Consider the following 14,211-nt stretch of genomic DNA (forward strand, 5'->3'; position numbering starts at 1 on the left):
CCGCGGGGCTGGGCTGGGCCCGACCCGATTCGGTTCGGTTCCGGCGGCGCGGCCCGCGCTGCTCCCCCCGCAGCGGGTGTCCGGGCTCGGCCGAGGCCCCAGCGCGCAGGGCGGGCGGGCAGCGCGGCGGGAGGCAGGGAGGGGCCTGGCCCTGCGGGGAAGGCGGGGTGGGCGCTGCCCAGGCGCTGTCGCGGCCCCCCCTGGCCCCCCCGGCCCCCCCGGCCCCCCCCGGCCCCCCCGGCCCCCCCCCCCCCCGCCTGCCCGCGGCGTCCCCGGGCGAGAGCCCGCGAGCCCGGCCGGCCCGGGCGCCCCCGCAGCGCGGCCAGCGGGGCCAGCGGGGCCAGCGCGGCCAGCGGGGCCAGCGGGGCCAGCGGCGCCTGCTCTGCCTCCCGGCGCCAGGGCAAGGGCGGCCCGCGCTCCTCCCGCCCCAGGCCCAGGCTTGACGCCGACCGCGCCGCGCTGGCCGGGGACACGCGTGAGGCGCGGGGGGAGATTCCAGCAGAAAAACGGGAATGGACATGACCGTGGACACAGCCCGCCGCGCCGCAGGTCCGATTTGAAAACACGTGGAAAATGAAGACTTTACTGGGGAAACGCCCGGCTGTGCAGTGACCGGCGGGCGGGAGGCCGGGGCTGAGCAGGGCGGGGGGATTTCAGCGGCCGGGGTGCCACGAGGGTTCAACAGGAGCCCACAAAACCCGCGACCCCATCCAGGAAGGCCCCGCACGCACCGCACGCGCCCAGCCGGGCCGGCACGTCCAGGCCAGCGGAGGGCCTAGCTGGGATTCAAGGCCGCAGGACAGCCCCGCGGGGACGGCCCCACGGGCGGCGGGAAGGGGGATCGGCCAGCCTGGGGGGGGTGGGCGGGCGGGCGCGCGCTCAGGTGAGGCGCAGGCGCCTGGAGAGCGCAAGCGGCGCAGCTGGGTCCCATGCCCACTGCCCTCCTGTGGCGGACCCAGAGACAGCGGGCACGCTCGGGCACTGCCTTTTAATGCAGCTGGACCGGGCAGCCTGGACGCGCCCCGCGGCGCTCCCGGCAGGCCCTCGGGCGCCCGGCGGCCCTCGTGGCCGCAGTGGGGTGGCCTTGTCGGCTTCTCAGCGCTTGGTGTTGACGGCCGCGGGCGAGCCGGGGGTGCTGAGCGTGGGGAACTGGTGGTTTCTGTTCAGCGTCGTCGATTCCAACTTCAGTTTCGCGACCTCGTCCTGCAGCGTTCGGGCCTTCGGGGAGAAGAGGCGTGCGTCAGCCCCAGCAGGCCGGCCGGGCAGCACCGGGTCTGGCTACGCGCTGGCCCCAGGAGGGCCGAGCTGCGGCTGGGGCAGGCTCTCCGCTGCAGACACCCAGACTCAGGGCTCGCCGAACCCCACCCCTACCACTCGCTGGGCCGGGAGAGGCGAGGCCCTGGGCCCAGGGGGACATGGACTCCTCCCTCCTGCCAGCGGTGCCCCCTCGCCCTCCCACCCAGGAGGCCGTCCCCTGAGTTGCCGCCTCCTCGCCCCCTGGGTGCAGCTGGACCCCCACCCCCAGCCCCGGCTGGAGCCCCTCGGGCACAGCCTCCCAGTGGGAGGACGGATGCCCTGGGCCAAGCACCCCTCCCGCCCCCCCTGAGGGCACCGCTTTCCTTCCTGCACAGCCTCGGAGGGGCGCCCCCAGGGCGGGAGGCAGGCTCAGGGCTCCTGCTGTGGTGCACCAGGCTGGGCCTGCCCCCGCCGCTCCTGGCCCCGTGTCCCCATCCTGCCTTTTGTTTGACTTCCTGGGGGATTTTCTCAACCTTGTCTACCGATTGGAAAGTTTTTAATTTTTATTTTCAGGAGAATTTGCGTCACTGCGCGGGGAGCGCTCGTGCTCAGCTGCCCCGGAGGGGCAGCCCTGCTCTGGTGTCCACGCTGTGGCACCCAGGCCCCCTCACGGCTGCCCAGTGTTGGCTCCTGCGCACCTGGGACTGGTGGGCTGGGCGGGGTCCCCAGGCCATGGCCTGCGCTGGGGCGCCCCTGGCCGGGCGTGAACCTCTTCACCAGCCCTGCTTGACACGCCAAGCCCCACTGGCTGGCCAGCGCTAGGGGCTCCTGCTCCCGCGGAGTTGTCTGCCCACTGGCAGGTTTCTGCAGCGCTGGGACCAGCCCCTCTCATGCCCGCTGTGCCCGCTGTGCCCGCCCCGGCCTGGAGACACGTTCCCCGCTCGGAGGGCTGCCCTGGCCCTGGCCGGGCGCTGTCCGGGGCGCTGTGTCTGCAGGGGCACAGCCTGCTCGGGTGGCCATGCGGTGAGCGCCGGGCGGTTCCCGAGAGCACTCGGCTGCTGGCCGGGCCCGGGTGGGGGCTGCGGCCTGCGCGTGGACGCCTCGGGAGAGGTTCGGGAGCCAGGAGCGTGGGGCGTCATTTCATGAAGTCGAAACTGGTCTCTGCCTCGAACCCGCAGGAGACCCGCCGTGGGAGAAGGACACGGCCAGCGTCGCTATGGGCCCGGCCAGGCCGCCAAGGGCTCGGGCATCAGGACCCAGCAGGACCCCTCCGTGCAGGACGCCCCAAACCTGATGTCCTGGGGATGGCAACTGGCGGCAGAGTCAGGCGCCCCGGCCGTGAAAAGCCCCAGAAGAGCAGGGCCCCTCCCCACAGCCCCTGCTGCCAGCTCTCGGCAGCGGGTCTTGGTAAATCGGCCTTTCCCGGCCTCCTCTGCCTCGGGGGAGTCTCCACCCCACGCCCCTGGCCTCACCCGGACACTTGCTGACCCCAAGGGGACGGGTGTGTGAACAGCACTGTGGAGGGAAGCGTCACCGGCGGCGGGGAGCCCCAGAGGAGCAGCAGAGCGCCCCGTCCTGACAACACACGCCGCCCCGACAGTCCCATCTGGGACTCCAGCTGCCCCCCCCCCCCCCACCGGGGCCTGGACGGAGCCGACGGGCACTCACGATCTCCAAGTTCTGGGCGGCCCTCCGCACCCGCGCCAGGGGCTCCGCACCCCGGAGGCTCCCCCTGCCCTCGTGCGTCCACTGCGGCTGCGGCTTCAGCCTGTGCTCCAGGCTCCGCCCGCGGGGGCCGCTGCCGACAGAGGGGCCAGGGCCAGGGCTCCCTTTCTCCAGGCCCACGCCCAGCCCCGCAGCTCCCCCACCAGCAGGGCCACGCCCCCGCCACCCCACGAGGCCGGCAGGCCTGCAGCAGGACCACAGGACACCGCACCCCTGGGGTCTGTCCCCGGCAGCACCCTCCACCCCGGGGCTTGCTCTGGCCCGGCCTCCCGGGCCCCCCAGGGCCCCCAGGGGCCCCCGTGCTGTGAACCACATCTGAAGCTCAGTGCTGCCACGGACCTGGCCGCGCCCCTCGTGTGTGAGGGGCCCTCCTTGCTGCGGCCCATCCCCCGGGCGGGGGGCGGGGATGCTGTCTCGCGCTCCAGGTCAGCGGCAAAGAGGTCCCCTGAGGCCACCTGGGGAGGGACAGAGGCTTTCAGCCTGCAGGAGGATGTGTGGGGCGTGAGGCGCCCGGGGGTCCGGCCCCTCCCCTGGTGGGCGCTACCCCACCCCCCGCGTCCCCCCACAGCCTGGGTGCAGAGGGGGCAAGTGCAGGGAGGGTCCCCACCAGGAGCCGCTGCGTGGGCAAGACGCCGTCCAGCCGCTGCACCGCAGCTAAGCCGCGTCGTGCGCCCGCGTGACGTGTGTCACAGGTGCAGCTGCGGGGGACTGGGCGGGGAGGCAGGGGCGTGGGCTGGGGTCGTAGCTTGGCGCCCCCTGGCCAGGGGCAGCCAGACTCTGCAAAGGTCTTGGCTTCTCTCCTTGCTTCCTCCTGGGGCCAGGACGCCTGAGTATGAGCGCCCCGAGCTGGCGCCAGCCCCGCCCCGAATCCTTTCCAGGGTCCCCCACAACTCTAAGTGGACTGGCCTCCACCCGGCGGCTGACTGCACCATGGCTGACCAGCTCACAGCCGCACCCGATGGGCCACGCTTGGCCCAGCCTGCGTCCATGGCCTCGCCACTGCCGGGCGGCGCCTGCCCTGGGGTGCGTCGGGGGACACCGCCCGTCATGGCCACCTCTGCGGCAGCCTGAGCCCAGCGGGGCCCGGTGGGGGCGGAAGGGGGCCGTCGCCTGCCACCTACCACCGCCTCTGGGGCCGGGCGCCGGCCCCAAGGGGGTCTCGGTCTCCCTGCCGGCCCGTGGTGGGCGCCGGCCCCTCTCCTCGGACCCTGGCTGCGGTTCTGAGGCCGCACAGAAGACTCTGTTTCCGGAAGTCAGGCCTCAGGTTCTGGGCTCAGCGCGTCGCGCTCCCCACGGCCTCGGGCTCCGCCTGCCAGGACCCCGGAGCGGGCGTGGGCCCCAGGGGAGGCGTCGGGGCGAGACCAAAGAGCCGAGCCAGGCTCAAGGCTGCACCTGACCACTGCGGGGCCCGAGTCCGCGCTGCTGGCGAGGAAGGGAGCCCCCGCCTGGTCCCGGCCAGCCATCTCCAGCAGGCCGGGGCAGGGCGCGGGGCCTGGACCTCAGGATCCCCTCAGCGCCCCGCCTGCCCTCGCCTGCTCCTCGTCATCACAGCTGCCCGGTGGGGCCCTCGCCCATCTCCTCCCAGGCGGGCCTGTCCTGCGCGGGCGCCACCCTGCCAACCCCCGCGCCCCCGCGCCCTGCCCCACGCCCTGCCGCTGGACTCCACACCCCCGTCCCCCGCCCGCCCGTACCGGGCCCTTGTGCGGCGACTGGACAGTCCACAGTGCCTCCCTCCACTGGGGCCTCCGCGCCTGCTCCCGACACTCCTGCAGCGCCCGCGCGTCCCTGGGAGACGGAGACAGCAAGGTCACCCAGTGGAGCCGCCCCAGCGCCCCTGCAGCCCCGAGCTCTCTGTCCAGGGCAATCCTGGCTGGACACAGCGAGCTGGCCATGGGGCCTCACATCTGTGGCACTGCCCGCCGGGCCCGCTTCCCCCAGGCCTGGGTGACAGGATCCTGGCACGCCCCAGACGCCCCGGCCGGCCCCGGCCGCCCCTCAGGGTCAGGCCCCCGTTTGCTCCTGACAGCCCCTGCTGAGGCCACCAAGCCTCTGGGCGCTGTGTGCCCGCAGGTGCCCGCAGAACCAGACTGTCCTTGGGTACCATTTGGGGCTTCAGAGCCTGCTGGGCCGGGCATCCTCACCTGGACAGGCCTGAGCACCCCCCGGCCAGCGCCTCCCGCCCGGGGCCCAGGGCTCATCCCAGCTGGTCCCGTCTGCGGGGTACCCAGGGCTGCCCTCCTTCGGCGCCGGCCAGCAGAGGCGGGGCTGCAGCCTGCGGGGGTGCTGGAGGCCGGGGCCTCCTGGGGGACGTGGCACGTCTGCTGTGCTGGCCCCATGGCCGTTTCAAGCCGACGGAGGGTCAGCGAGGGCCGGGCACGCTGCAGGGGACGGGAATCGCTGCCCAGGGAGCAGGACGTGGCTCTTGGGACCCCTGGGCGTGGAATCCAGAGCCGCAGGACAGGACACCCTGCTGTCCCTGGAGACCCAGGAGAATGAGCGCGTCCGTGTGCGCGGCTCCCCACCCGTGTGCCGCGGGGGCAGCCAGGCCACTGCTGTCCCTCCAGGCGAGGCACCGCCCACCGTGTCAGGACAGGCAGCGCAGGGGGACAGGGAGGGACACCCCAGCAGCTGCCGCAGGGAGCACGCCCGCCGGCTGCCCGCGGGGCTGAGGGACACGCTGGGGCTGGCGGGCACCCATGGCTGTGACCAGCGTGACCCCAGAGTCTCAGGCAGGCCACCTGTAGGCAGGCCCTGGACAGCCCACTGCCCTGGGGGCGGTGGTGGGCACCCTGGCTGCCCTGCGGGTCTCAGACAGACACTCAGGCTGTGACCTCAGGAGGGTTTATTCGGGGTGGGGGAGGGAACGGCCGGGCGGGGCCCAGGGCCCTGGGGAGGGGGGCGGGAACCGGGGCCTGCGGGGCAGAGGTGGGGGCACGCAGACCCCAGCCTCCTGCTCCCCCTCTTTCCCCCACCTGCTGGGGCCCCCCACTGACCCAACCCCACCAGCAGGGGCAGGCCCCCAGGGAGCTCGGGCGCCATCCACATTGGCCAGCCACCTGGGGCCCGGGGCTCGGAGGCAACAGGCCAGCGGTGGGGCTGCAGGACAGAGGAGGTGAGGGCACCCCCCGGCGCGGCAGAGAAGCACCACCTGCACCTCCTTTCCAAGGCCCCTGCCCGGCAGGACCGGGGACGCGCACTACCCAGGCCCAGGCCAGGGGCAGCTCCAGGCCAGCAGGGCGGCCACTCACCTCTGGTGCGGCCCCAGCAGTGCCCGCTTGTGCCACAGCTCCCCGCAGCCCGGGGCCCGGCCCTGCTGCAGCCGGCGTGCCCGGAGCCCCTCCTGGCTGGACATCTGCAGGTCGGGCAGCGTGTCCCTGAAGCCGCGCCTCCTCCCCCTGCAAGGACAGGCCCTGGTGGCGCCCGCGTCCCTGAGGGCGTCCCCAGTCAGCTGCATGGCCACAAGGTGTCCAACCCGCAGCCGGAGGATGCTTGGACACTGCCGGGAAGACGGCCAGCCAGGGGGGCCACCAGGACACACCCTGTCCACTGACCACGCTCAGACCCGGACACAGGGGGCTCTGCTCAAGCCAGGCCCAGGAGACACACCTGGGCCACACACCACACTCCTCACACCTGCACACACACCACACACCTGCAGCACATACCTCACACACCACATACACACACCCCACACACCCCCCACACCCCACACCCCCCCACACTACATACCACACACCACACGCACACCCCACACCCCCCCACATCACACACCTCACACACACACACTACATACTACACACCACACACACCACACACCTCACATGACACCCCCTACATAGTCCCCCGTGGGCACAACCCCTCCCTCACGTGCCTTTACCTGAGGACGCCCCTGGGGTCTGGGTCCACGCACCCCTTCTCCCTGGAGCTCAGGGCGGCCTTGAGGTTGGGGGGCAGCTCTATGGGCAGCAGCTGGGTGCCCGGTGCCTCCGCCTGCTCCTGCTCCACAATCTCCTGCCTCAGCTTCCAGAAGCGGCGGATCTCCTCCCTGCTAGGCCAGTCGTCCAGGGCCTCGGCCCTCCGGGGCCCCCGCAGGCCTAGCCGGTCCACGGGCGGGAGGAGGTCGCCCCTCTCCTGTGGCATGGCGGGCGCCTGGGGCTCCGGGGACTCCCCGGGCTCTCTGCCGGGCGCCGATTCTGCAGACAGGCCCAGGCGGGGCAGCGGCAGTGGGCCCAGCTCCGTCCCGGCCCCCGGCGTGCTCTCTGTGGGGACACTGCCTTCAGGACCCCCTGCACCCCACCCACGCCCCTTGGCCTCAGGGGGCACCCCACGCACCTCCCTGCCTGCAGCGGGTGGCGGGGCGCTGGGCCTGGGCGGCAGAGGCACCGGCCAGCAGTCGCCTGGCTCTGTGAGCCGCGCTGCAGGGGCCTGGGAAGGGCCCCCTGAGGAAGGCGAATGCTCAGGCCTCCTCAGGGCGGCCAAGGCCATGTGGCCAGCGCCCTCGGGAGCCACCACGCCCACTCCGCCCGCTCCACCCGCCCTGCCCATCAGCCCAGGGGCTCCCCGCTGGAAGCCTCCAGGCTCCCTTGAAGCACCGACCCCCGCCCCTCGGAGAGCTCGCCGGGACGGCGGCGGTCCGTGGCTCCGCGGCAAGGGCAGCGCCCTGAGTTCCCGCCCACGGAGGCTCGCCGGGAGGCCCTCCCTATGGGCCCGCGGCCAGTGTCCATCCCCCTCTCCCGCCATCAGAGCGAAGGCGCCGTTTCTGGGGGTGGCAGCGGACACGGGAGCACGGGCCGGGGCTGCCACGCCCAGGGAGCCCTCGGGGCCATCCAGGCAGCAGCCGTGAATGGGCCAGCGGCGCCAAGCACAGCTGCTGTGGTGGCCAGGACGGGCTGGGCCAGGGGCCTGGGCAGCTGAGCCGGAGGACACAGGGGTCCAGACCCGCGGGGAGAGGAGCGGGGCTGGGCTCGGGTGTGGGGGTGGTCACGCGTCCCGGCCACCCACCTGGGGGGGGCAGCTCCCCGGGGGCGGGGCACTCAGCGGCGCAGATGCGCAGGAAGGTCAGGATGGACACCAGCCCCTTCTGCACGATGAGCTGTGGCGGGAACTCCAGGGGGCACTGCCGCAGGTTCAGGGCCCTCAGCGTGCTCACGTGCCCTGCGGGCGGAGGCGGTCAGGGCCGGGGCGCTGCTGGCCGCCCGCGAGGGGGACCGGGAGCCCTGCTGCGGGAGGCACCTGAGACCCGCCACACGCGGGCACCGGCTGTGTGGCCACCACGAGGGGCAGCTCGGCCTCGGCCGGCGGAGCTGGATGGAGGAGCCCTCCGGGCGGGCGCGGGGCGGGGGCGCTGGTTTGGGGGCGCCCGGCCGCGGTGGCCGAGGGAAGGGCCGGCACCAGGACGGGCAGGAGCTGCTCCGCCCGAGCCAGGGCCTGAGCAAAAGGACCTCGCGGGCCCCAGGGACAGCAAACCCGCAAGGACACGCGGCCGCCCGGTGTGGACTCGGCGGACAGCAGCGCGGGGCAGCGGAGAGAAGGAGGCGCCGACCACAGGCAGGCGGGGGCGCCGACGGACCCGTGGGCACAAGCCCAGGGCGAGGGCTGCCCGGCACCACCCGCGCCCCGGCCACCCACAGGCCCCGGGACCGGCCCTGCGAGGCTCGCTCGGGCAGCCAGCCGGGGACAGCCGCGGGCTCCCGGCAAGGGGGACGCGCACACCGTGCGGCTGCCAAACCGGCACACGTAGGAAGCGGGTCCCCGGGGCCGCGGGGCGGGTCTCAGCCCATCACCGCGGCAGCCTGAGTGTGCCCCGGCCAGGAGCTGACCCACGGGCACAGCGGACCCCGTCTCCCCCCTGCCCCCTCAGCAGTGGACCCGCCCGCTCTGCTCCCCACTCTGTCTCTGGGGAGTCCACTCACCCCCCCAGCTCTTGTAGGTTAAAAAAAACCTACAGCCGCAGCAGCGAGCGAGGCGCAGGCGGTCGGCCCCGGGAGGCCCCTGGAGGCCTGAAGTCGGGGGCCCAGACTCAGGGCAGGATGCAGCCCAGGCCTGCACGGACGCGGGCGAGGAGGGGTTACACCGGGCGGGTGCTCCAGGGCTCGCCTCCTGCTCGTGCGGGACGTGCGGGGGTGGAGGCGCCACAGGCTCGCTGCGGTCCTGGCCAGGCACTTCAGGAGGGGAGGCCCCGGCCCTGGACCCCGGGGCGGGGGGGTGGGCCCCGCGGCTAGCACCCCGTGTCCCCCCAGCACTCACCCAGCTCCACCGGCAACATCCTGATGGGGTTTTTCTCTAGAAGCAAAGTCCTCAGATGCCTGTGCAGCAAACCAGAAGACGGTCACTCAGAAGCAGAAAGTCAACCTGACACACCCTCCGCTCCCTTCCGGCTTCCCGAGGGGCGTCCCCGTGGAGAGGCGCCCCCCAGGCCCAGCACCCTCCCGCCTCTCGACCTCCACCACTCACGCCATCCCGCCAAGCCTCCCTCCCGTGTCCGGGGCCACGGGTGCCCTCGGTGGCGCCAGGCAGGCCTGCCCCTGCCCCTGCCGGCCTCAGACGCCCTCCCAGAGCAGGGACTCTGTGCCGGGTCAACCTCGGCCGCCCCTCGGAGGAGCCCCCGGAGGTCTCCGTCCTCTCCGGGGTCTCGGCCTCCGTCCCTCAAAAGGCCTGTGCAGTGAGCAGCGGACAGACCCCGGGGGAGCCCCGTGGCTTTGGGGGGCCGGTCAACCCATTTGCCAAAGGTGGGACACTCAGACCCAGTGTCGCGGCCTCCCAGGGCCCCAGGGTCTGACGGAGGACGGCTGCCCGGCCTGACGTGGCACGGTGCCGCACCCCGAGGGCCGCCTGTCGCCTCAGAGCCTCCTTCTGGCCCGGCCCCTCTGCCGGCCAGCCCAGACCACGGGCAGCTGCTGCTGTTTTCTCTGTGTCTTGTTTTTGGGGTGGACACTAACAGCCCCCAGTCTGAGCACGCGGGGTTCCACCTCACGGAGCTGCACGCCAGTGGCCCGCACAGCGAGCAGCCCACGGACACCCCAGGGCGGCCCCTCACTGCGCTGATGGGGGCGGCCCCTCCCTCCCCGCGGGGTGCGGCTCTGACGCGTGTCCACCTCTGCTCCCCGCTCGCAGTCGGGCATGGCCGAGGCCGAGGCCGGCGCCCGTTACTTCGGCTTTTTGAAAATTTAAGGCTTTTAATAAGCCCATAATTACTTAAAATTTCTAATTAATGTGTTTCAGCTCTTCAGCCAGCGCGTCTGTTGTAATGATATAATGGGTTTTCAGCCACGTGCAAAATCATATCTTCACAATCAGCAGCTGGTTTTGACTGGCGAGCGCAAGGAGTCCCCCGATTCGAGAACTGCGTTTGCGAGCGCCCTCTGCCAGCGCCTCTGCCAGCGCCCCCTGCCAGCGCCCCCTGCCGACCCCACAGCCGCACACAACCCCGAGTTACTGCAGCGGAGCCCCGCGAGGGCAGGCCCAGCTGGCTCGAGGGCTCGGGCCCGCGCTGCAGTGGAGCTCAGGACACCGTCCGGGGTGCAGCCCCGCGTGTCTGCTGCTGGGGCCAGGTCGCCTTTACGAAGTGGCCGCTCTTGGTGGAGCCTGTAGTGATGCCGGGGGACGTCACGCGGTGGCGGGTGACCCTGACGGAGCGGGGCCCCAGAGGAGCCAGCTCCACCAGGCCGGGCAGGCCGCTGAGGCTGCCGGGGTTCTCTAAGCACGGCCACCCGCCAGGCCTGGGCTGCCGGCCAGTGCTCGAGCTCCGCCCTGGCCGGGCTGCTGCCTCCGGACACCGCACTCCCAGGGACGAGGGCCGCCGTCTGGGGCGAGGCCCAGTCCCCACGCAGACGCCCTGGGAGAAGGCACCAGGGCAGAGTCGAGCAGGCAGGCGCTCTTCACCTGCTCCCCCTCCCCGAGCATCCGCGGGCGGCTCTCCAGAGGCCGTCCCCTCCAGGCAGGGCCCTCCGCCCACAAGGCTGAAAGGCTGACCAAGGACAGGCCCTGGGGGCACAGGGTGAGGAGGGCTGGTGGGGGGCCTCTATGAGGGCAGCGAGGGGGGACTGGGCCTGAGGAGATCAGTGCCCCCCCCATAGGCCTCGCCCGTTACCCAATGGGCTGCCCTGGGGCCTGCCCTCTGCTCTGGTGCTGCACAGCAGCAGCATCCGGACGTCCCTGCCAGCTTCGTCCACGGAAGCCCCGACACACTCACTTGTGAGCCCCGATCCCAGAGGGGAGCACCCGGATCCGGTTGAACCGCAGGTCCAGCCACGTGAGGTTGGGCAGCAACTGGAAGAAGTCCTTGGGGATGGCGCCCAGGGCGTTTCTCTGAAGGTGCAATTGCTTCCAGGGAGACAGGAGTGTCAGCAACGCTGCCTGCCCGCTGCCCACCCGCTGGCCGCAACCCCAGAGCAGTGCAGGGCAGCCCGTGCTGAGGAGCCTGCGCCAGTGGGAGACTCAGAGCGGAGGGGGAGGTGCCGGCCCCCAGGGGTCAGGCCGGCCCTGGCACCCGTCGAGTCCACCAGGGCCAGCCTCGCAGCCAGCGCTCAGCCCTGGAGGGCAGCGGCTGCGCGGAAGAGGGCAGGGTCCATGGCTGGCACGGCAGGGGGCCGGCCCCTCGGCTGCTCCGGCCTCTCATTCTAGACAGAACCCCTTCCTCTGGGAGGCCGGGGCAAGCGTCCACTGGCCCCTGTGGGGCAGCAGCCCTGGGACATCCGCTTACCGTGAGGTTGGGGATCTTAAAGATCTCTCCCAAGTGGTGAAGGCCTCGCTGACTCAAGTCGAGGACGGGCGCGGAGAAGAAGACGGCCCCCTTGCTGGGGGAGGCCGCCGGGCTCCCCGCTCGGCCACGGCCCTCGGGGTCAGCAGCCTCGGGGCTCAGGGTGCAGGCGCCGCGCCGCTCCATCCGGGTACACGCGGGAAGCGATCCTCGGTCCTCGGGGGCCACCGCACCATCCTCCGGGGCCTGGAGGCACCTGGAGACAGGGACACGGGCCGCAGGCTGGGCACCGGAGGGCCCGCCTCTGCCCCGCGGCCTCGTAAATTTGACTCTCGGTTTCAAGAAGAAAGTACCGGAAGGCTCAGATTTCAACGCTGTGCACCTAACTGTGGCCACCGAGCCCCGGGGTTTGAGTCTGAACCTGGAAATCCCAAGGGTGCAGAACGGTAGGAAACAGGCTGGGATGTGTGGGCTGTGCCCACGTGTGCCCCGCGTGTGCCCCCGTGTGCGAAGCTCCCCGTGACCTGGCTGGCTGGGGGGCATCCTGTGGCTCCGTGGGCCGCCCTGGCCCGTGGCCGGCGCGGCTGGTGGGCGCCAAGGCAGGCTCTGGTTTCCATGGGCCAGGCTTTAGCTCTGCACGGAGCCCTGGTGCCTCTGTGTGCTCCCAGCCTGGCGCCCGCTGCACCCCTGGTGCCCCCCCCCGCCCCCGGCCAGCCGGTGTGATCCGTGGGTTCTTCTGCGTCCGGGGTCAGCATGGAAAGGTGTCGTGGGAATCGACACAGCAGGGGTCTCGGTGTTCTCAGACGCCCCTCTCGGCCGCGCCGCCGGGCTGGGTGCAGGCAGCGGGCTCTGGCTGCCGCGGGGGGTCCGGGGAGGCCTGCCCCGGGGAGCAAACTAGCAATGCACCCGCGCGGGCTGCCCGAGCGCACCCCGGCGGGAGCGCCTGGGGTGGGGGCTTCAACCCTCACCACCCCAAACCTCTGCACCCGAACCGAAAACCCACAGGGCAATAGCAGGGTCTGAAAATGGGGGGGTGTGGGTGCGCGCGGGCAGGCTGAGCCCAGGGCTTTGCGTCTCAGCTTCCAGGCCCCGGCGGGGCACAACCTCCGCCGGCGGCCCGCGGGCCTGGACGCCGGGGACTCCGGGGTGGGCCCCGCAGGGCGGCGGGACGGGGGGGGGGGGGGGGGGGCGGCCCCTTCCTCGCGCCGCGCCCTCGGCGGGCCGGCCCCGCCCTCCCTCCCGCGCCTCACCTGCCAGCCGCGCCCCCGGAGCCGGAGCCGGAGCCGGAGCCGGAGCCGGCCGGGCGCATCCCCGGCGCGAGGCGGCGCTGCTGGACAATGGAGGCCGCCGGCCCCCGCGGTCGCCATGGAGACGCGGCCACGCGGCGGGCGCCCAGCCCCAGCGCGCCTGCGCGGCACCTGCCGCTCCCTCCCCGCGGGCGCGCGCTCCGGCCCCAGCGCCCCCCGACACGCGGGGCTGTGCGGCTCCGGCTCCGGGCGCCGGGCGCCGGGGGCGGGGGTCCCCCAGGGCCCCCTATGCCCAGGGCCGCACTCGCGCCGACTCCGGGTCAGTGGCGTGGCCCCGGCCCTCGGCAGCTCCGGTGGCCTCTCGGGGTCCCCCACCTGCCGTCAGGGGCGTCCTCCCGGCCCCACTGTGGGGCGGGCCGCACGGAGCCGGCGCCATGTCCGCGGAACGGCTGTCCCGGACCTCACGCTGGCCCGAGCCGGCAGGGCTCACTCCGGGGCTGCTGGCCCGCTGGCCTCTGCCCGTGCCGCGCGTGGACAGGCGCCGGCCGGCCTGGCGGGGTCGGGGCTGGGCGCAGAGGGGACCCGCAGACCCACGCAAACCCCACCCCTGAGCCCAGGCCACCCCCGCTCCGAGGCTGGTGCCCTTCAGCCCAGAGCCACGGGAGGCAGGACCCCAGGGTGGGGAGGGCGCCCCGTGGAGAGGACCACAGGGCCCCACTGCCTCCCCCAGGTCCCTGCCCCTTAGGCCCCTCACCTCCGAGCCCTCGGCCTCCCCAACACTCAGTCACTTTCTGAATCTGTTAACATATTTCCCCCCCAAAGGCCCCTCTCCGCCTCCCTGGGGGGCGCACACTTCTCATCACTCCTCTCCCCTTCCAGGGGTCTCGGGGAGTGGCCATGAAGGAGTCCCAGCAGCCGCCAGGTTCCGAGGGCAGCCTGGGCAGCCTGGCTCTGGGCCGCCTGGCTCTGGGGGGCCTGCCTCAGCGCCCCTTTCCTGCAGGGCTCCCCAGTTCTCTGCCTGGAGATCCTCTGTGCAGGGCACCAGGGCCTGCGGCCGCACAGTGCCAGCCACCGCGACCCCAGGGCCGGGCAGTGAGCCGCCCTGTCCGCCGCCTCACCTGTGCTGGGAACTAGCCTCCCCCAGGCGGGGAGTTTCACTGCTGGGGTGCCCGAAGCCCACCAGGCCGGGAGGCCCGCAGCCCATGCACTGCCCACCCAGCCAGGCGGTCTACAGCCTCAGAGCTCTGCGCAGCTCCTTGTCCAGGGGGACAGCAGGTGGCCCCCAAGTGATGGGGTCCCCTTTTA

General features: G+C 72.9%; 1 protein-coding gene across 3 annotated transcripts; it reads right to left on the reverse strand.

The window, feature by feature from the left end:
* Positions 1-1,031: 1,031 nt before the first annotated feature.
* On the reverse strand, positions 1,032-11,921 carry LRRC27 (leucine rich repeat containing 27). Of its 3 annotated transcripts, none has more exons than XM_037496385.2 (10): positions 11,663-11,921; positions 11,153-11,283; positions 9,208-9,266; positions 7,963-8,115; positions 6,839-7,220; positions 6,210-6,356; positions 4,653-4,746; positions 3,301-3,416; positions 2,905-3,034; positions 1,032-1,218 (listed from the first exon to the last, which is right to left on the reverse strand). In XM_037496385.2, exons 1-10 carry the CDS (start codon positions 11,843-11,845, stop codon positions 1,096-1,098), a joined length of 1,518 nt encoding a protein of 505 aa, XP_037352282.1. In that variant the 5' UTR covers positions 11,846-11,921; the 3' UTR covers positions 1,032-1,095. The 3 variants fall into 3 exon arrangements, with proteins under 3 accessions (XP_037352282.1, XP_054546065.1, XP_037352283.1); XM_054690090.1 differs by having other exon boundaries at positions 6,872-7,220; positions 11,663-11,915; XM_037496386.2 differs by lacking the exon at positions 2,905-3,034 and having other exon boundaries at positions 1,139-1,218; positions 11,663-11,915.
* Between the last annotated feature and the right edge of the window lie 2,290 nt (positions 11,922-14,211).

Source organism: Talpa occidentalis, unplaced genomic scaffold (assembly GCF_014898055.3).
Source record: "Talpa occidentalis isolate TD23 unplaced genomic scaffold, MPIMG_talOcc4v2.1 talOcc4.8, whole genome shotgun sequence".
In the NCBI taxonomy this organism is placed as follows: domain Eukaryota; kingdom Metazoa; phylum Chordata; class Mammalia; order Eulipotyphla; family Talpidae; genus Talpa; species Talpa occidentalis.

What these genes read in the sequence shown, in the direction of transcription:
- LRRC27 (XM_037496385.2), bottom strand. Translation starts at nt 11,845, where the DNA reads ATGGAGCGGCGCGGCGCCTGCACCCTGAGCCCCGAGGCTGCTGACCCC. An exon ending in TCTGGGATCGGGGCTCACAA is followed by an intron (nt 9,267 to 11,152) that starts GTGAGTGTGTCG and finishes TTTGCTGCACAG; the next exon opens with GCATCTGAGGACTTTGCTTC. An exon ending in CGGGGAGCTGCCCCCCCCAG is followed by an intron (nt 7,221 to 7,962) that starts GTGGGTGGCCGG and finishes GTGTCCCCACAG; the next exon opens with AGAGCACGCCGGGGGCCGGG.